The sequence below is a fragment of the Choloepus didactylus genome, chromosome 17 (genome assembly GCF_015220235.1).
Source record: "Choloepus didactylus isolate mChoDid1 chromosome 17, mChoDid1.pri, whole genome shotgun sequence".
Taxonomy (NCBI): domain Eukaryota; kingdom Metazoa; phylum Chordata; class Mammalia; order Pilosa; family Megalonychidae; genus Choloepus; species Choloepus didactylus.
The window spans coordinates 4,705,423-4,727,499 of record NC_051323.1 but is presented as its reverse complement, the minus strand read 5'-3'; the positions used below and the strand labels follow the sequence as shown (position 1 = coordinate 4,727,499).

At 42.4% G+C, this 22,077-nt stretch overlaps 1 protein-coding gene across 4 annotated transcripts in view; it reads left to right on the top strand.

Annotated features, from left to right (window-relative positions):
* Positions 1–22,077, top strand: part of THNSL2 (threonine synthase like 2) — a 36,441-nt gene that overhangs the window by 5,513 nt on the left and 8,851 nt on the right. For all 4 annotated transcript variants that reach the window (XM_037807102.1, XM_037807101.1, XM_037807099.1 and 1 more), the window contains one exon: positions 17,094–17,324. In XM_037807102.1, coding sequence (XP_037663030.1) covers positions 17,094–17,324 — 231 coding nt within the window. The remainder of the gene's footprint in view (positions 1–17,093; positions 17,325–22,077) is intronic.

The window sequence follows — 22,077 nt, the reverse complement described above, 5'->3', positions numbered from 1 at the left end:
GGCAGCCAATGCTAGCGACACCCCTTCCTGAGCCACCTCATGAAGTGTAGCATTGGGGGCTTGGAGAAAGGTGAAAACCATCTCCTAGTATGTCGGACCATTTTTTCGAAATGGATTTAATCATCATGGATGTTAAGTGTGAAGAAAGACAGGGAGAGTGTGAGCAGAGCCACACAATTATTATTTCCACCTCCCGCACTCCGCTAGACCCCAGGTAGCTGCCAGGTGGGGGTGAGAGTATGAGCAGTGGGGGTCTTTGTGGAGGTTGCATTCCCCATGGCCTTGGGCAGGCTGTCCAGGCAGGTGGGCTCGGTGTGGTCACTGACCTGGTGGAAGATGTTCCTTCTACAACTGGCCTGGCCTTCTACTATAATCCTGGGGGTAGAGGGTGTTTTCATAGAACACCAAAAAGGCAACTTTGCTAAAGAGCTCATCCCTGTAAAAACAAACATAACCCATGCCCATGGGAGTGGCGTGAATATCCTTTGCCTCTTTGTTCAAGAGCAAGCAAAAAATCCCCCTCTGCTCATTTTGTTAGTAAATGTATACACCTTCTAGTGAATAGTTTGTGCTTTAGCTAATGCAGGTTATAACAAAGTCTTTCACATTTGCCTTGGTAATTGCCCATATTTGGCTACATTGTCCTGCAGTCATTGCAAGGTTTTAGTGCACAAGACTCAGGTTCCTCAGGGTCTGTGTCATACCCCAGGCACCAGATTTGCTAGTTGTGGATATAGGGTTTTCTTTTCCTAGAACCAAAATGGAGAATAGCTTCTTGTACCTTGGTCCTTCCACCTACTACCTTCTCGCTTTGTCTTAGCCATGTACGGAGGCTCCATTCCTGACCTGTGGGTTGGAGAATGATGCCAATTTGTAAAATATTAGCACAAAAACATGGACAATGTTGGGTGCAGTATGCCAGAAATGCATTATTACTAGAGCTGAAGGATTATTTCAGCTTTGCACATGGTCTGGGATTTAAGAAAATAAGGCAGCAGACTTTAAAGAAATTACTTTGTGTTTATGAAAAGCACAGTTCAAGTTCTTCCCTTCCTTTCTGGAACTTCCTGGTTTGGTTTCAAGGAAGACATATCTCAGTTCAGTAGCTAAGAGCAAATACATGTTTTCCCTTACAGTGTGGGCTTAGGCTTCTGAATTGTGTGTTGGACACTGATGTGGATTTATAAGCCGTTAATTTCCATATAAGTTGTATACTTAGTTCTTCTTAAACAGAGAATAGTCAGCAATCACTAGGTGTTTATTGATTATATTGTTTGGGATGCTTTTGGAAGGAAGTAACAGAAAATCCAACTCAGAGCAGCTCAAATAAGAATATTTCCCAACTTATATAACTGGGCATCCAGAGGTGGGGTGGGCTCCAGATTGGTTGATTCCATGCCTGGATGTTGCCTGCAGAGACCCAGATTCCTTCCATTCTCTGCTCTGCCTTCCCCAGTCCTAAGACTCGTTCGTCTTGTGGTTGTATGATGTCAACTCAAGGTAACCAGATATCTCTCATCTTATGACTCTCTCTTACAAGCAGTGAATCTTTCTTGAGAAGTCCAGCAAACACCCCTTTAGGGCCCATTGGCCTGAATGTAGTCACATGCCCATCTTGGATCCAGCCCCTGACCTGATGGGGATGGCAGGCACTGACTGGCGTGGCCCTGAGTTCCTGAACCAGGAGTTGGCAAAAGGCATGGGGTCCTCCCCAGCTGACTTTGGCCATTCAGGGTTTGCTCATGAAACTGGCCTCAGTCCCTGGTGACAGCCAGAATGAACAACAGTCTAAACGTCTCTGGTGCTTCTCCCAGGAAATCTCACCCCCATCTCGGAGGAGCTCTGGGGAAGATGGTGGAGCAGGGAGCTGCAGGACACACGCCTTGTCCTAAAGCAGCAGAAATGGAAACAGTGGTTCTGGGGTTTCTGACTCCAGGGGAGCACTGTACAGCATCCAAGAAAGAGCAGGACAGGGAGACTGAGAAACTACAGCAAAATACTGTGAGTGAATCACACCGTGGCAGTGGCTGCGCCCACCTCCCAAGGCAAGTAGCTCGGTATGGTCTGTGGCTGGCTGCTGGGGGCAGAGAGGGGCCAGGAGGCCTTCCTCACTGGAATACAACAGGGAGCAAGGCTGAGTGCCGAGCAAGTGCAGAGGGTGACATCTGATTGGCAAGTTTGGAATGCTGGATCCTGGCTCAAAATCGCAGTTCTAGACTACCCTGACAGAATTCTGCATGGACATTATTTCACCACCACCAAGGGTGGAGTCTGTGGAGGTTGAAAAACCATACTCTCTCCTTAAGGCTGCAGGGAATAGCTTTCCAAAGAGCACCATCTGCTGGGCAGGCCAGGAAAGTGCACCTTCGGGAAGCTGATGATAAAAAGGCTTTTTGCCGTCTTTCCTGCCCCTCTCCCCAGGCCCTTTGAGACTGGTGTGCACCCCATTCATGGGGCCCCTGGCCCTGTTTTGATCATTTAAACATGGTCAATTCTAAAAATCCAGAATACGTTGAACCAAGTGTCAGAGAAGAGCCTTAACTCAAAGCCAATCAACAATGAAACCCTAGGCAAGAGAGAGAAACTGACCATTAGAGTAAACTCATCAAGATAATCAGATCCCTAGATATCACCAAAACATTATAAGCCATGCTAAGAAACAGGAAGATATGCCCAGTCAAAGGAACAAATTACAAAGTCAGAGGAGATACAGAATTTGGAACAACTAATCAAAGATGTTTAAACAAATCTAAATCAATTCAAGGAGATGAAGGAAAATGGGCTAAAGAGATAAGGGATATTAAAAAAAACACTGGGTGAGCATAAAGAAGAATTTGAAAACATGCAAAGAAAAATAACAGAAGTTATGGGAATGAAAGGCACAATTGAAGAGATTAAAAATGCACTAAAGGCATACAATGGCAGATTTGAACAAGCAACAAAAGGATCAGTGACCTAGAAGACAGCACATCCATAATCAAACAGACAAAAGAACAGGCAGAGAAAACAATGTAAAAATTTGAGCAGGGTCTCAGGGAGTTGAATTACAGCACAAAATACACAAATGTATGTGTCATGGGTGTCCCAGAAAGAGAAGAGAAGGGAAAAGTGGCAGAAAGACTATTTGAAGATATAATGGCTGAAAATGTCCCATGTTACAGAAGACTTAAATATACATGTCCAAGAAATGCAATGTACTCCAAGCAGAATAAATCCTAGTAGACCTACACCAAGACACATACTAATCATTTGCCAAAAATGAATAGATAATTCTAAAAGCAGGAAGAGAAAAGCAACTGGTCACATACAAGGGATCTGCAATAAGACCAAGTGCCACGTTCACATCAGAAACCATGGAGGTGAGAGGACAGGTGTTCCAGTTTGCTAATGCTGCTGGAATGCAAAATACCAGAAATGGATTGGCTTTTATAAAAGGAGGTTTGTTTGGTTACACAGTTACAGTCTTTAAGGCCATAAAGTGTCCAAGGTAACACATTGGCAATCGGGTACCTTCACTGGAGGATGATGACCAATGGCATCTGGAAAACCTCTGTTAGCTGGGAAGGCATATGTCTGGTGTCTGCTTGCTCCCAGGTTGTGTTTCAAAATGGCGTTCTCCAAAATGTCTGCATCAGCTTCTAATGGCCATCTTCAAAATGTCTGTCTTAGCTATAACCATGAGCTCCTTATGTCTGAGCTTTTTATAATGCTCTAGTAAACCAATCAAGGCCCATGCTGAATGGGCATGGCCACACCTCCATGGAAATTATCCAATCAGAGTCTTCACCTACAGTTGCATGGGTCACATCTCCATGGACACTGAACCAATAGGTTCCAACCTAATCCACAGTAATATGTCTGCCCCCGCAAGATTGCATTAAAGAATATGGCTTTTTCTGGGGGACATAATATATACAAACCAGCACAGTAGGGTATGATGTATTTAAGGCACCGCAAGGGGAGAAACAGCCAGCCAAGATTTCTTTATCTAGCAAAATGGTCCTTCAAAAATGAAGGAGAGTTTAAAATGCTCATAGATAAACAGAAACTGAGAGAGTTTGTTAACAAGAGACCTGTCCTTACAAGAACTACTAAAGGGAGTTCTGCAGGCTGAAAGGAAAAGACAGGAGGGGGGGTGGTTGGAGGAGAGTGTAGAAATGATTATCAGTAAGGGTAACTAAAAGGGTATAAAGACAGACAAAAATAAGATATGACATATAAAAGCCAAAGGATAAAATGATCAAAGTAATTACAGTATTAACATTGAATGTTAATGGATTAAACTTCCCAGTCAAAACACATAGATTGGCAGAATGGATTTAAAAAATAATGATCCATCTATATGCTGTCTACAAAAGACTCACCTTAGATCCAAGGCCACAAATAGGTTGTAAGTGAAGTCCTGGAAAAAGATATTCCATGTATACTAATACCAAAAAAAAAAAAAGGGCAATCCACCAAGAAGAAATAATAATCATAAAATTTATGCACCTAACCAAGGTGCCCCAAAATACATGACACAAACACTGGCAAAACTGAAGGGAGAAATAGATGTCTCTACGGTAATAGTTGGAGACTTCAATACACCACTTTCATCAATAGGTAAAACATCTAGACAGAAGATCAATAAGGAAACAGAGAACTTGTGTAATATGATAAATGAACTAGACTTAGCATACATATACAGAACAGACATATACAGAGCATTACACCCCAAAACAGCAGGATATACATTCTTCTCAAGTGCTTATGGATCATTCGTTTTCTAGGATAGATCACATGTTGGATCACAAAACAGGTCTCAATCCATTATGCAAAGCACTTTCTTTGACCATAATGGAATGAAGGTGGAAATCACCAACAGTTAGAGAAATGGAAAATTCACAAATGTATGGCAGTTAAACAATACACTCTTAAGCAATCAGTAGATCTAAGAAGAAATTGTTAAGAGAAATCAGTAAATATCTCAAGACAAATGAAAACAAGAACAAAACATATTAAAACTCATGGGATCCAGCAATATCAATGCTGAGAGGGAAATTTTTAGCTCTAAATGCCTACATTAAGAAGGAAGAAAGAACTAAAATCAAAGATTAACTGCACACCTGGAGGAACTAGAAAAGAACAGCAAACTAATCCCAAAACAAGCAAAAGGAAAGAAATAACAAGGGTTAAAGCAAAAATGAATGAAATTGAGAACAATAAAACAATAGATATAATTAACAAATCAAAAGTTTGTTGTTTGAGAAGATTAATAAAAATGACAAATCCTTAGCTAGACTGACAATGCAAAAGAGAGAGAAAGTACGAATAAATAAAATCAGAAGTGAGAAGAGGGATCTCACTACTGACCCCGTTGAAATAAAAAGGATCCTAAGATAATATTATGAACAACTGTATGCCAGCAAATTAGACAACTTAGATGAAATGGACAAATCCCTAGAAACACATGAACAAGCTACATGAACTCTAGAAGAAATAGAAGTTCTCAACAGACCAATTATAAACAATGAGTTGGAAATGGTCATCAAAAACCTCCCAACCAAGCAAGCCTAGAACCAGATGGCTTCACAAGTGAATTCTACCACTCATCACAAAAAGAATTAATACCGGAGGCGGGGCAAGATGGCAGACTGGTGAGCTGTATGTTTTAGTTACTCCTCCAGGAAAGTAGGTAAAAAGCCAGGAACTGCGTGGACTGGACACCACAGAGCAATCTGTCTTTGGGCATACTTCATACAACACTCATGAAAACGTGGAACTGCTGAGATCACCGAAATCTGTAAGTTTTTGCGGCCAGGGGACCCGCGCCCCTCCCTGCCAGGCTCAGTCCCGGGGGAGGAGGGGCTGTCAGCTCCAGGAAGGAGAAGGGAGAATTGCAGTGGCTGCTCTCATCGGAAACTCATTCTACTGATTCAAACTCCAACCATAGATAGACTGAGGCCAGACACCAGAGACTCTGAGAGCAGCCAGCCCAGTAGAGAGGAGACGGGCATAGAAGGAAAACAACACGAGAAGCTCCAAAGTAAAAGCAGAGGATTTTTGGAGTTCTGGTGAACACAGAAAGGGGAAGGGCGGAGATCAGGCCTTGAGGCGCATATGCAAATCCCGAAGCAAGGCTGATCTCTCTGCCCAGGGCACCTTTCCTTAATGGCCCTGGTTGCTTTGTCTATTAGCATTTCAATAACCCATTAGATCTCTGAGGAGGGCCATTTTTTTTTTTTTTTTTTTTTTTTTTTTTAAATCCTTTTTGCTTTTTCTAAAACAATTACTCTAAGAAGCTCAATACAGAAAGCTTCAAAGAATTGAAATTTGGGCACGTCAAGTCAAGAGCAGAAATAAGAGAGCTCTGAGACAAAAGGCAATAATCCAGTGGCTGAGAAAATTCACTAAACAACACAACTTCCCAAGAAAAGGGGGGTGTCCGCTCACAGCCACCATCCTGGTGGACAGGAAACACTCCTGCCCATCGCCAGCCCCATAGCCCAGAGCTGCCCCAGACAACCCAGTGTGACGGAAGTGCTTCAAATAACAGGCACACACCACAAAACTGGGCGTGGACATTAGCCTTCCCTGCAACCTCAGCTGAATGTCCCAGAGCTGGGAAGGGGGAGCAGTGTGAATTAACAGAGCCCCATTCAGCCATCATTTGAGCAGACTGGGAGCCTCCCAACACAGCCCAGCAGCCCAGAACTGCCCTGGGGGGACGGCACTCACCTGTGACATAGCACAGTCATCCCTCAACAGAGGACCCGGGGTGCACAGCCTGGAAGAGGGGCCCACTTGCAAGTCTCAGGAGCCATACGCCAATACCAAAGACTTGTGGGTCAGTGGCAGAGACAAACTGTGGCAGGACTGAACTGAAGGATTAGACTATTGCAGTAGCTTTAAAACTCTAGGATCATCAGGGAGATTTGATTGTTAGGGCCACCCCCCCTCCCCGACTGCCCAGAAACACGCCCCACATACAGGGCAGGCAACACCAACTACACACGCAAGCTTGGGACACCAATTGGGCCCCACAAGACTCACTACCCCACTCACCAAAAAGGCTAAGCAGGGGAGATCTGGCTTGTGGAGAACAGGTGGCTCGTGGACGCCACCTGCTGGTTAGTTAGAGAAAGTGTACTCCACGAAGCTGTAGATCTGATAAATTAGAGATAAGGACTTCAACTGGTCTACAAACCCTAAAAGAACCCTATCAAGGACAGCAAATGCCACGAGGCCAAAAACAACAGAAAATTATAAAGCATATGAAAAAACCAGACGATATGGATAACCCAAGCCCAAGCACCCAAATCAAAAGACCAGAAGAGACACACCTAGAGCAGCTACTCAAAGAACTAAAGATGAACAATGAGACCATAGTACGGGATATGAAGGAAATCAAGAAGACCCTAGAAGAGCATAAAGAAGACATTGCAAGACTAAATAAAAAAATGGATGATCTTATGGAAATTAAAGAAACTGTTGACCAAATTAAAAAGATTCTGGACACTCATAGTACAAGACTAGAGGAAGTTGAACAACGAATCAGTGACCTGGAAGATGACAGAATGGAAAATGAAAGCATAAAAGAAAGAATGGGGAAAAAAATTGAAAAACTCGAAATGGACCTCAGGGATATGATAGATAATATGAAGCGTCCGAATATAAGACTCATTGGTGTCCCAGAAGGGGAAGAAAAGGGTAAAGGTCTAGGAAGAGTATTCAAAGAAATTGTTGGGGAAAACTTCCCAAATCTTCTAAACAACATAAATACACAAATCATAAATGCTCAGCGAACTCCAAATAGAATAAATCCAAAAAAACCCACTCCGAGACATATACTGATCACACTGTCAAACATAGAAGAGAAGGAGCAAGTTCTGAAAGCAGCAAGAGAAAAGCAATTCACCACATACAAAGGAAACAGCATAAGACTAAGTAGTGACTACTCAGCAGCCACCATGGAGGCGAGAAGGCAATGGCACGATATATTTAAAATTCTGAGAGAGAGGAATTTCCAGCCAAGAATACTTTATCCAGCAAAGCTCTCCTTCAAATTTGAGGGAGAGCTTAAATTTTTCACAGACAAAGAAATGCTGAGAGAATTTGCTAACAAGAGACCTGCCCTACTGGAGATACTAAAGGGAGCCCTACAGACAGAGAAACAAAGACAGGACAGAGAGACTTGGAGAAAGGTTCAGTACTAAAGAGATTCGGTATGGGTACAATAAAGGATATTAATAGAGAGAGGGAAAAATATGGCAAACATAATCCAAAGGATAAGATGGCCGATTCAAGAAATGCCTTCACGGTTTTAACGTTGAATGTAAATGGATTAAACTCCCCAATTAAAAGATATAGATTCGCAGAATGGATCAAAAAAAATGAACCATCAATATGTTGCATACAAGAGACTCATCTTAGACACAGGGACACAAAGAAACTGAAAGTGAAAGGATGGAAAAAAATATTTCATGCAAGCTACAGCCAAAAGAAAGCAGGTGTAGCAATATTAATCTCAGATAAAATAGACTTCAAATGCAGGGATGTTTTGAGAGACAAAGAAGGCCACTACATACTAATAAAAGGGGCAATTCAGCAAGAAGAAATAACAATCGTAAATGTCTATGCACCCAATCAAGGTGCCACAAAATACATGAGAGAAACATTGGCAAAACTAAAGGAAGCAATTGATGTTTCCACAATAATTGTGGGAGACTTCAACACATCACTCTCTCCTATAGATAGATCAACCAGACAGAAGACCAATAAGGAAATTGAAAACCTAAACAATCTGATAAATGAATTAGATTTAACAGACATCTACAGGACATTACATCCCAAATCACCAGGATACACATACTTTTCTAGTGCTCACGGAACTTTCTCCAGAATAGATCATATGCTGGGACATAAAACAAGCCTCAATAAATTTAAAAAGATTGAAATCATTCAAAGCACATTCTCTGACCACAATGGAATACAATTAGAAGTCAATAACCATCAGAGACTTAGAAAATTCACAAATACCTGGAGGTTAAACAACACACTCCTAAACAATCAGTGGGTTAAAGAAGAAATAGCAAGAGAAATTGCTAAATATATAGAGACGAATGAAAATGAGAACACAACATACCAAAACCTATGGGATGCAGCAAAAGCAGTGCTAAGGGGGAAATTTATAGCACTAAACGCATATATTAAAAAGGAAGAAAGAGCCAAAATCAAAGAACTAATGGATCAACTGAAGAAGCTAGAAAATGAACAGCAAACCAATCCTAAACCAAGTAGAAGAAAAGAAATAACAAGGATTAAAGCAGAAATAAATGACATAGAGAACAAAAAAACAATAGAAAGGATAAATATCACCAAAAGTTGGTTCTTTGAGAAGATCAACAAGATTGACAAGCCCCTAGCTAGACTGACAAAATCAAAAAGAGAGAAGACCCATATAAACAAAATAATGAATGAAAAAGGTGACATAACTGCAGATCCTGAAGAAATTAAAAAAATTATAAGAGGATATTATGAACAACTGTATGGCAACAAACTGGATAATGTAGAAGAAATGGACAATTTCCTGGAAACATATGAACAACCGAGACTGACCAGAGAAGAAATAGAAGACCTCAACCAACCCATCACAAGCAAAGAGATCCAATCAGTCATCAAAAATCTTCCCACAAATAAATGCCCAGGGCCAGATGGCTTCACAGGGGAATTCTACCAAACTTTCCATTAAGAACTGACACCAATCTTACTCAAACTCTTTCAAAACATTGAAGAAAATGGAACACTACCTAACTCATTTTATGAAGCTAACATCAATCTAATACCAAAACCAGGCAAAGATGCTACAAAAAAGGAAAACTACCGGCCAATCTCCCTAATGAATATAGATGCAAAAATCCTCAACAAAATACTTGCAAATCGAATCCAAAGACACATTAAAAAAATCATACACCATGACCAAGTGGGGTTCATTCCAGGCATGCAAGGATGGTTCAACATCAGAAAAACAATCAATGTATTACAACACATTAAAAACTCGAAAGGGAAAAATCAATTGATCATCTCAATAGATGCTGAAAAAGCATTTGACAAAATCCAACATCCCTTTTTGATAAAAACACTTCAAAAGGTAGGAATTGAAGGAAACTTCCTCAACATGATAAAGAGCATATATGAAAAACCCACAGCCAGCATAGTACTCAATGGTGAGAGACTGAAAGCCTTCCCTCTAAGATCAGGAACAAGACAAGGATGCCCGCTGTCACCACTGTTATTCAACATTGTGCTGGAAGTGCTAGCCAGGGCAATCCGGCAAGACAAAGAAATAAAAGGCATCCAAATTGGAAAAGAAGAAGTAAAACTGTCATTGTTTGCAGATGATATGATCTTATATCTAGAAAACCCTGAGAAATCAACGATACACCTACTAGAGCTAATAAACAAATTTAGCAAAGTAGCGGGATACAAGATTAATGCACATAAGTCAGTAATGTTTCTATATGCTAGAAATGAACAAACTGAAGAGACACTCAAGAAAAAGATACCATTTTCAATAGCAACTAAAAAAATCAAGTACCTAGGAATCAACTTAACCAAAGATGTAAAAGACCTATACAAAGAAAACTACATAACTCTACTAAAAGAAATAGAAGGGGACCTTAAAAGATGCAAAAATATTCCATGTTCATGGATAGGAAGGCTAAATGTCATTAAGATGTCAATTCTACCCAAACTCATCTACAGATTCAATGCAATCCCAATCAAAATTCCAACAACCTACTTTGCAGACTTGGAAAAGCTAGTTATCAAATTTATTTGGAAAGGGAAGATGCCTCGAATTGCTAAAGACACTCTAAAAAAGAAAAACGAAGTGGGAGGACTTACACTCCCTGACTTTGAAGCTTATTATAAAGCCACAGTTGCCAAGACAGCATGGTACTGGCACAAAGATAGACATATAGATCAATGGAATCGAATTGAGAATTCAGAGATAGACCCTCAGATCTATGGCCGACTGATCTTTGATAAGGCCCCCAAAGTCACCGAACTGAGCCATAATGGTCTTTTCAACAAATGGGGCTGGGAGAGTTGGATATCCATATCCAAAAGAATGAAAGAGGACCCCTACCTCACCCCCTACACAAAAATTAACTCAAAATGGACCAAAGATCTCAATATAAAAGAAAGTACCATAAAACTCCTAGAAGATAATGTAGGAAAACATCCTCAAGACCTTGTATTAGGAGGCCACTTCCTAGACTTTACACCCAAAGCACAAGCAACAAAAGAGAAAATAGATAAATGGGAACTCCTCAAGCTTAGAAGTTTCTGCACCTCAAAGGAATTTCTCAAAAAGGTAAAGAGGCAGCCAACTCAATGGGAAAAAATTTTTGGAAACCATGTATCTGACAAAAGACTGATATCTTGCATATACAAAGAAATCCTACAACTCAATGACAATAGTACAGACAGCCCAATTATAAAATGGGCAAAAGATATGAAAAGACAGTTCTCTGAAGAGGAAATACAAATGACCAAGAAACACATGAAAAAATGTTCAGCTTCACTAGCTATTAGAGAGATGCAAATTAAGACCACAATGAGATACCATCTAACACCGGTTAGAATGGCTGCCATTAAACAAACAGGAAACTACAAATGCTGGAGGGGATGTGGAGAAATTGGAACTCTTATTCATTGTTGGTGGGACTGTATAATGGTTCAGCCACTCTGGAAGTCAGTCTGGCAGTTCCTTAGAAAACTAGATATAGAGCTACCATTCGATCCAGCGATTGCACTCCTCGGTATATACCCGGAAGATCGGAAAGCAGTGACACGAACAGATATCTGCACGCCAATGTTCATAGCAGCATTATTCACAATTGCCAAGAGATGGAAACAACCCAAATGTCCTTCAACAGATGAGTGGATAAATAAAATGTGGTATATACACACGATGGAATACTACGCGGCAGTAAGAAGGAACGATCTGGTGAAACATATGACAACATGGATGAACCTTGAAGACATAATGCTGAGCGAAATAAGCCAGGCACAAAAAGAGAAATATTATATGCTACCACTAATGTGAACTTTGAAAAATGTAAAACAAATGGTTTATAATGTAGAATGTAGGGGAACTAGCAGTAGAGAGCAATTAAGGAAGGGGGAACAATAATCCAGGAAGAACAGATAAGCTATTTAACGTTCTGGGGATGCCCAGAAATGACTATGGTCTGTTAATTTCTGATGGTTGTAGTAGGAACAAGTTCACTGAAATGTTGCTATATTATGTAACTTTCTTGGGGTAAAGTAGGAACATGTTGGAAGTTAAGCAGTTATCTTAGGTTAGTTGTCTTTTTCTTACTCCCTTGCTATGGTCTCTTTGAAATGCTCTTTTATTGTATGTTTGTTTTCTTTTTAACTTTTTTTTTCATACAGGTGATTTGAAAAAAGAAGGGAAAGTTAAAAAAAAAAAAAAAAAAAAAAAAAGAAAAAAGACAAACAAGGGGAAAAAAAAAAAAAAAAAAGATGTAGTGCCCCCTTGAGGAGCCTGTGGAGAATGCAGGGGTATTCGCCTACCCCACCTCCATGGTTGCTAACATGACCACAGACATAGGGGACTGGTGGTTTGATGGGTTGAGCCCTCTACCATAAGTTTTACCCTTGGGAAGACGGTTGCTGCAAAGGAGAGGCTAGGCCTCCCTGTATTTGTGCCTAAGAGTCTCCTCCCGAATGCCTCTTTGTTGCTCAGATGTGGCCCTCTCTCTCTGGCTAAGCCAACTTGAAAGGTGAAATCACTGCCCTCCCCCCTACGTGGGATCAGACACCCAGGGAAGTGAATCTCCCTGGCAACGTGGAATATGACTCCCAGGGAGGAATGTAGACCTGGCACCGTGGGACGGAGAACATCTTCTTGACCAAAAGGGGGATGTGAAAGGAAATGAAATAAGCTTCAGTGGCAGAGAGATTCCAAAAGGAGCCGAGAGGTCACTCTGGTGGGCACTCTTATGCACACTTTAGACAACCCTTTTTAGGTTCTAAAGAATTGGGGTAGCTGGTGGTGGATACCTGAAACTATCAAACTACAACCCAGAACCCATGAATCTCGAAGACAGTTGTATAAAAATGTAGCTTATGAGGGGTGACAATGGGATTGGGAAAGCCATAAGGACCAAACACCACTTTGTCTAGTTATGGATGGATGTGTAGAAAAGTAGGGGAGGGAAACAGACAGACAAAGGTACCCAGTGTTCTTTTTTACTTCAATTGCTCTTTTTCACTCTAATTATTATTCTTGTTATTTTTGTGTGTGTGCTAATGAAGGTGTCAGGGATTGATTTGGGTGATGAATGTACGACTGTGTAGTGGTGCTGTGGACAGTCGAGGGTACAATTTGTTTTGTATGACTGCGTGGTATGTGAATATATCTCAATAAAATGATGATTTAAAAAAAAAAAAAAAAAAAAAAAAAAAAAAAAAAAAAAAAGAATTAATACCAACCCTGCTCAAACTCTTCCAAAAAATTGAAGAGGGGAGAACACTACTTAACTCATTCTATGAAGCCAACATCACCCTAATACCAAAGCCTGATAAAGATACTACAAGAAAAGAAAACTACCGACCAAGGATGCAAAAATCCTCAACAAAATACTTGCAAATTGAATCCAACAGCACATCAGAAGAATTACACACCATGATCAAATGGGTTTTATTGCAGGCATGCAAGACTGGTTCAGCACAAGAAAATCAATTAATGTAAAACACCACATTAACAATTGAATGGGAGAAACCACAAGATCATCTTGATTTATGCAGAAGAGGCATTTGACAAAATCCAGTATCCTTTTTTGATAAAATGCTATGAAAGATAGGATTAGAAGGAAGCTTCCTCAAATGATTAAGGGCATGTATGAAAAACCCACAGCTAGTATCATTGTGAAAGACTGAAAGCTTTCCTTCTTTGCCCACTGTTATTCAATATTGTGCTGGAAGTTCTAGGAAGAGCAGTTAGACAAGAAAAAGAAATAAAAGGTGTCCAGATTGGAAAGGTAGAAGTAAAACTTTCAATATTTATAGTTGACATGATCCTATATTTGGAAAGTCCTGAAAAATCTACAATGAATTTACTAGAGTTAATTAGTTCAGCAAAGTGGCAAGATACAAGATCAACAGACAAATCAGTAGTAGTTCTGTACACTGGTAATAAGCAATATGAGGAGAAGACCTGAGAAAAAATTCTGTTTACAATAGCAACTAAAATAATAAAATATCTAGGAATAAATTTAACCAAGGATGTAAAGGACTTATACACAGAAAACTACAAAACATTGCTAAAAAGAAATCAAAGAAGACTTAAATAAATGGAAGGCCATTTCACATTATGGATTAGAAGACTAAATACTGTTAAGATATCAATTCTACCTCAATTGATTTGAAGATTCAAAGCAATCCCAATCAAAATTCCAACAGCCTATTTTGCAGAAATGGAAAATCCAGTTATCAAACTTATTTGGAAGGATAAGGGGCCCATAAAGCCAAAAACATCTTGAAAAAGAAGAACGAGATTGGAGGACCCATGCTTCCTGACTTCAAAGCATATTACAAAGCTACAGTGGTCAAAATAGCATGGAATTGGCATAAAGATAGATATGCTGATGAATGGAATAGAATTGAGAGTTCAGAAACAGATCCTCAGATCTATGGTCAGCTGAGTTTTGACAAATCCAGTCAACTGGGACAGAACAGTCTCTTCAACAAATGGTGCTGGGAGAATTGGCTATCCATGTCCAAAAGATTGAAAGAAGATCCCTACCTCACACCTTATACAAAAGATAAACCAAAATGGATCAAAGATACCCATGTAAGAGCCAGGACCATGAAATTCCTAGAAGAAAATGTAGGGAAGCATCTTCAAGATCTTGTGGTAGGTGGTGGTTTCTTAGGCTTTACCCCCAAAGCACAAGCAATGAAAAATAAATAAATAAATAAATGGGACCTCCTGAAAATTAAAAACTTCTGTGCTTCAAAGGACTTTGTCAAGAAACTAAAAAGGCAGCCTATGTAATGGCAGAAAATATTTGGAAACTACATCTCCAATAAGGGTTTAATGTCCATGATATATAAAGAAATCCTACACCTCAAAATAAAAAGACAAAGAACCCAATAAAGAATGGCCAAAAGACTTGAACAGACATTTTCCAAAAAGGAAATACAAATGGCCAAAAAGCACATGCAAAGATGCTCAACATCACCAGCTGTTAGGGAAATGCAAATCAAAACCACAATGAGATATCATTGTACACCTACTAGAATGGCTGCTATTAAAAAAACAGCTACAAGTGTTGGAGAGGATGTGGAGAAATAGAAACACTCATTCACTGCTGGTGGGGATGTAAAACGTTTCAGCTGCTGTGGAAGAGAGTTTGGCAGTTCCTCAGGAAGCTAAGTATACAATTGCCATATGATCTGGCAACCCTGCTCCTAGGTAGATACCCAGAAGAACTGAAAGCAGGGATGCAAACAGACATTTGCACCCCAGTGTTCTTAGCAGCATTACTCACAATTGCCATAAGATGGAAACAACTCAAGTGTCCATCAACCCATAAATAAACAAAATGTGGTATATACGTGCAATGGAATATTATTCCGCTGTAAGAAGGAACGAAGTCCTGATATGGGAGGCAACATGGATGAATCTGGACGACATTGTGTTGGGTGAAAAAGCCAGACACAAAAGGACAAATATTGTAGGGTCTCATTAATATGAACTAACCATAATAAGCAAATTCATAAAGTTAGAATCTTGAGTATAGGCTACCAGGAGTCAGGATGGGGGTAGAGAATGGGGAGCTGATGATTAATTTGTGAAGAATTCCTCCTTTAGGTTGATTGTAAATGTTTGGAAATGTGTAGAGGTGATGGTAGCACATTACTGTGAGTATAATTAAAGTGCTGAATTATGCATGGGAATGTGGATGAAAGGAGTAGTTTCAGGTCGTGTATGTCACTAGAAGCAAAACTAGAGGGTAAAACATGAGTGTTTAACTCAGCGAACCCTGTGGTGGATGATGTCTGTGGGAATAGTACAAATGTTAGAATGTTCTTTCATGAACTATAGCATATGTATCTCACTATTATAAGGTGTTAATAATAGGGTGGTATATGGGAAAAAATACAGCTAATGCAAACTATGGACTATACATAACAGTAGCATTTTAGTATTCTTTAAATATAATTAAATTTATAGAGACCATTAGATTAGTGGTTATGTAGGACTGGGGAAGGATAGAGGGATTGAGAGCTGACAGCTCAGGGCTCTGGGGTTTTCCTTTTCGGAGTAATGAAAATGTTCTAAAATTGATTGTGATGATGAATGCACAACTCTGTGATTATGCTAAAAGCCATTGATTGACTAAGGAAAAAAATCTCACCCCTATCTCCTCCCAAGTTTGGATCCAGTGAAGAAATAGACCTCGGATCAGATAAGTGATCAGGGTGGGTTTGATTGCTGGTTGAGCTCGATTGGGGCATGCAACTTGGACCAGTGCCTAATGGGTTCCTTAATAATTCATCCATAGAGTAAGCTGAATGCCCACCCGGCTTCAGGGAGAGATTCTGCTGGGTGAGCTTACCCCACCCTGTGATCTCAATGAGGGGAGAAGGGTAGCCCACATGGGGTGGTGACTATTTCCAGCCTAATCCCCAATAGGAGACTGCGGAGGAAATGTTCAGCCTCTCCCAGGCTCACAGTCAGATAAACCATTCTCTCCTCCTTCACAGCAGAGTGGGGGGCAGTGGGGATGGAATACAAAGAGGAGTTCTTTCCCCAAGGTGGGCATTTTAAATCTCATTATATGTAATGGTAGAACACTGGAAATGGTTCCCAGTACATTTTCTGTTCTCTTCAAGCTAGGCCAATAGTCGAGGGCCCAAGAACAGGGGGCAGGCATGGCTTCTACCCTTGAGGAGCTGGAAAGCAAGGGGGATGCGGGCCCCTGCGGGGTGGGCTCAGCTGGGGAGGGCCTCGTGGAGGGAAGTGCTAGCTGCCTCAGGTTCTTGAGGTAGCTGCCCTCTCCTTTCTCTCCTGGCAGTGGAGGGCAACAGTGATGAGCTGGATGAACCCATCAAGGCCGTGTTTGCAGATGTGGCTTTTGTCCAGAAGCACAGTCTGATGAGCCTGAATTCAATCAACTGGTCCCGGGTCCTCGTGCAAATCGCCCACCACTTCTTTGCTTACTTCCGATGTGCGCCATCCTTGGACACAGCCCCCCTGCCCCCTGTGGAGGTGATTGTGCCAACTGGGGCTGCTGGTAACCTGGCAGGTGAGGAGACCCCGGGGCTGGAATGGGCTTTCAAGAAGACACCTGTGGCTCCATCCATCCAGCTGCCCTTTGTTGCAACTGTGACAAGAAAAAAGGGGTGTCCTAGTTCTGTAGGGGATGGGAGGCTACACAGAATAGGCGACCCTGACTTCCTGGGGGGGCATCTCAGGCTCTTGCCACAGGTGGAGAAGGAGTGGCCAATCCCAGCCTGCTCTGGTGGCCTGAGCTGTCTGCTCAGCAGAGGGTGGAGAGACGAAGTCAAGGTCCAGCCGCCATGCCCAGCTGGCAGTGCCCTCTTCTGCAGTCCGAGATAAGTGATGTTGGAATTGAAGGTTGCATATAATTTGGCTCCCAGCCTTGAGCACCTGTCTGCTGTGCAGACAAGCGAGTTGATTGGCACAATGTGTTCCCGGCCACCGTGGTGATGAGGTGGAAAGGGTGCTGGTTTATTAGCTGACCAGCAGTGGGGCGGCCCCTCAGCATCAGCTCCTTGTCCATAGAAAGGAGGTTGGATGGCTTGTCACATCTCCCAGGACTGCTGTAGGGAGCAAATAAGATTCTTTATGTAAGAACTTTCTAAGGGTAAAGTGCTGTAGCCTGCATGGCACTGAAGTAATTATCTATAATCATAACTGACATTTATTAACCAATTACTATGTGTCAGGCACTAAGTGTTTGCTGCATATTAACCCATCGAATCCTCACGTGAACCCTTGAGGAGGGCAGTTCTTTTATTTCCATTTTATCGTGAGGAAACTGAGGTGCAGGGAAGTCAGTCGACTGCTGGTGGGAGGCAGAGCTGGCGATGGCCCAGCAGAGTGGGCCTCCTTTGGAGGTGTCTGTCCCCGGCACTGCCCAGGACCGTGAAAGCATCTAGTGCTTGGGAAGCTTCCCGACTTCCAGCAGCCGGGGCCTGGCGAGAAGAGGGGCTGGGAGTGAGGCGAGGACGGATCGGCCGGGCTCACTGTGCCAGGTGCCTCCTCCTCCCCACTCGGTTGCCCTCAGTGCCTGACGCTGCCCGGGGCCTCTGTGGCCCATGCCCACCACGGTGCCCACCACGGTGCCCCGTGCAGTGAGTGTTGGAGTGGGCGGCATCTCTCCCTGCTCTGCCAGGAGCTGTTAAGCCCCCAGACCCCACCGAGCCTCCATGTCTCTGTCCTGTGAGGACATCATGGCATTTTCAGGATGGTCCCGGTGAAATAAGAATGTGAACATGTTTGGCAGAATTCACAGTAATGTTGGGGTGGCTGACGACCCCTAACTTCCCTTACTCCGCTCCAGAGATAAACCGCTCATGAAGATATATGAAACCCTCCTCGGCCCCGTACGTGCTGGACTCTGCCTCTCTCGGGGTGAGGATTTGCTTGTTTGTTCTGTGCAAACAGGAGCTGGTATTGGGGTGGCCCGAGGGGCTGCCCTGTCCTCCCCGTGCCTCTCCAGGGGACGCCGTCTGAAGCCACCGAGTCGGGCGATGAGAGCATGTGCTCCGGACTCAGATGGTGTAGTTCAAAGCCTTTCTCTGCCACCAGCAGGTTTTTCACGGGTTATTTCAACCTCCTGGAGCCTCCTTTCCCCTGCTGCAGTCGGGGTCTTTAAAGGTGGTGGGCAGCGTGTCAGCACCGGGCAGGGGGCAGTCCAGGGGTACAGTGAGCTCCTCTTCTCTTCTCTTCTTCTCTCTCTCTCTCCCCTTCTCTCTTCCTCCTCTCTTCTCCTCTTCTCTCCTCCCCTTCTCTCCTCTTCCTCCCCTCTCTCTCCTCTCTCTCTCTCCCTCCCTCTCTCTCTCCCCCTCCCTCTCCCGCTTTCTCCTCCCTCCTCTCTCCTTCCTCTCTTCCCTCTCTCTCCTCCTCTCTCTCCTTCTCTCTCTCCTCCCCTTCTCTCCTCTTCCTCTTTCTCTCCTCTCCCTCTCTCTCCTCCTCTGTCTTCTCTTCTCCCTCTCTCTCTTTCTCTCCTCTCCTCTTCTTCCCTCTCTCTCCTCTTCCTCTTTCTCTCCTCTCCCTCTCTCTCTTCCTCCTCTGTCTTCTCTTCTCCCTCTCTCTCTTTCTCTCCTCTCCTCTTCTTCCCTCTCTCTCCTCCTCTCTCTCTCCTTCCCTTCTCTTCTCTTCCTCTTTCTCTCCTCTCTCTCTTCTCCTCTCTGTCCCTTCCTCTTTCTCTCCTCTCCCTCTCTCTCCTCCTCCTCTGTCTTCTCTTCTCCCTCTCTCTCTCCTTCCCTTCTCTTCTCTTCCTCTTTCTCTCCTCTCTCTCTTCTCCTCTCTGTCCCTTCCTCTTTCTCTCCTCTCCCTCTCTCTCCTCCTCCTCTGTCTTCTCTTCTCCCTCTCTCTCTCCTTCCCTTCTCTTCTCTTCCTCTTTCTCTCCTCTCTTTCTTCTCCTCTCTGTCTCTTCCTCTTTCTCTCCTCTCCCTCCTTCCCCTCTCTCTCTCTATAAGTTTTACTGAGCTATAACTCACATACCATACAGTCCACCCATTTAAAGCGTACATGTCCATGCTTCTGAGTATAAGTCACAGTTGTGCAACCATCACCCCAATCAATATGAGAACATTCTCATTACACCCCAAAGAAACCTTGTACCCTTTAGCAGTTAGCCCTCATTGTCCGCTTCCCCTCTAGCCCTGGGCATCCACTCATCTACTTGTTAAATAATTTTATCCAATGATTTAATGGAGATAATCTAGCTAATAAAGTTACATTTACACTTTTTCCTGCCTGGATCCCTGATGGAGAGGAGTCAAAATTTTCAAATCATTATCTTCAGGACCTTAGAGTAGGTGTCTATTTTTCAGACGTCTGTTCTCATCTGTCTTTTGGAGTGGCCCCATCCCCAACCCCACCTTATTCCTCAAAGATGAGTCAAAGGAAGACTTTTGGGACCCTCCAAGCACCTGATTCTGCTTACAGTGTTTGATGGCAGGTATTCCTGAGTGTTACAGTAAGTTATAAACACCTGCTCTTCCCAATAGCTTCAAGTACCCACCCTGCAATTTATAAGCTCTGTGACTCCCCCCGAGCCTCATTTTTCCTGAAAAAATGTAAATGTAACTTTATTAGCTATATTATCTCCATTAAATCATTGGATAAAATTGTTTAACAAGTCGATTAGTGGTTGCCCATGGCTAGAGGGGAAGCGGACAATGACGGCTGACTGCTAAAGGGTACAAGGTTTCTTTGGGGTGTAATGAGAATGTTCTCATATTGATTGGGGTGATGGTTGCACAACTGTGACTTATACTCAAAAGCATGGACATGTACGCTTTAAATGGGTAGATTGTATGGTATGTGAGTTATAGCTCAGTAAAACTTACAGAGAGAGGGGAAAAGGAGGGAGAGGATGTGAAAGGACAACATTCCTTTTCCCGTAGGGTTGCTGTAAGCGTTCCGTGGGATAACGTAGGACTCTCCTGGCATACTGTCGGGTGTAACTGGAGCCTCCCTCTGTCCCTCCTTGGAGAAAGCAGTGATGTGTTCTTGGTTCTTGGATCTCCTGGACAGGGCCTGGCGCACAGTGGGCCTCAAGTGTTTGCCAGGTAGAACCATCAAGAACTGTGGTCACTTTAGAGAAAGGTGCTAGGTGGAGGCGGATTTCAGTGACATGGTATAAAAGGCGAGGAACAGTAAAAATGCAGGCTGGCCCAGAAATGTTTGCAGAGTTAAACAAGAGCTACGTCCAACTCATCAATCTCTGTCTTCACTGATTCAGTGCTAACTGTGTCAGTGACCTTCTATGTCTTTATTCACTTCACATCGCCAGCATACTTGTATCTCAGCAATTATAATAGAATATTATAACAGAATTATACATTTACATTTTGTCTTCCCAGATGGGTTATAAATTCCTTGGGTTCAGAAACTGTGTCTTATGCATCTTTGTACCTGGAATAATTTTGGGTATGTAAGTGCCCACTCTTTTTTTTTTTTTAATTCAGATTTATTGAGATATATTCATATACCATACAGTCATCCATGGTGTACAATCAACTGCTCACAGTACCATCATATAGTTGTGTATTCATCACCCCAATCTATTTTTTAACATTTTTCTTACACCAGAAAGAATAAAAATAGAAATCAAAAAATGAAAGTAAAAAAGAACACCCAAATCATCCCCCCATCCCACCCTACCTTTCATCTAGTACCTGTCCCCATTTTTCTACTCATCCATCCATACACTGGATAAAGGGAGTGTGAACCACAAGGTTTTCACAATCACACTGTCACCCCTTGTAAGCTACATAGTTACACAGCTGTTGCAGTTTGAAAGTTTCAGGTATTTACTTCTAGCTATTGCAATACACTAAAACCTAAAAAGGGATATCTATATAGTGCATAAGAATGCCCACCAGAGTGACCTTTTGACTCCATTTGAAATCTCTCAGCCACTGAAACTTTATTTTGTTTCATTTCCTTCCCCATTTGGTCAAGAAGATATTCTCAATCCCATGATGCCAGGTCCAGATTCATCCCCGGGAGTTACATCCTGCGTTGCCAGGGAGGTTTACAACCCTGGGAGTCAGGTCCCACGTAGTGGGGAGGACAGTGAGTTCACCTGCTGAGTTGACTCAGCTAGAGAGAGGGGTGTGCCCATTCTTTTTTAAATTTTAATTTAAATTTGGGCAGTTTCCTCTACTTTGACAAGTCTACCTTTGATAAGAAACTTCTCCCTAATACGAATCTGGTCCCTTTAACTGAATGGAAAGGTCTTTGGAGAAGCCATGCCCCTTCTAGCATAAGGTTGGACCCACAGTGGGTGTTAATTGCAT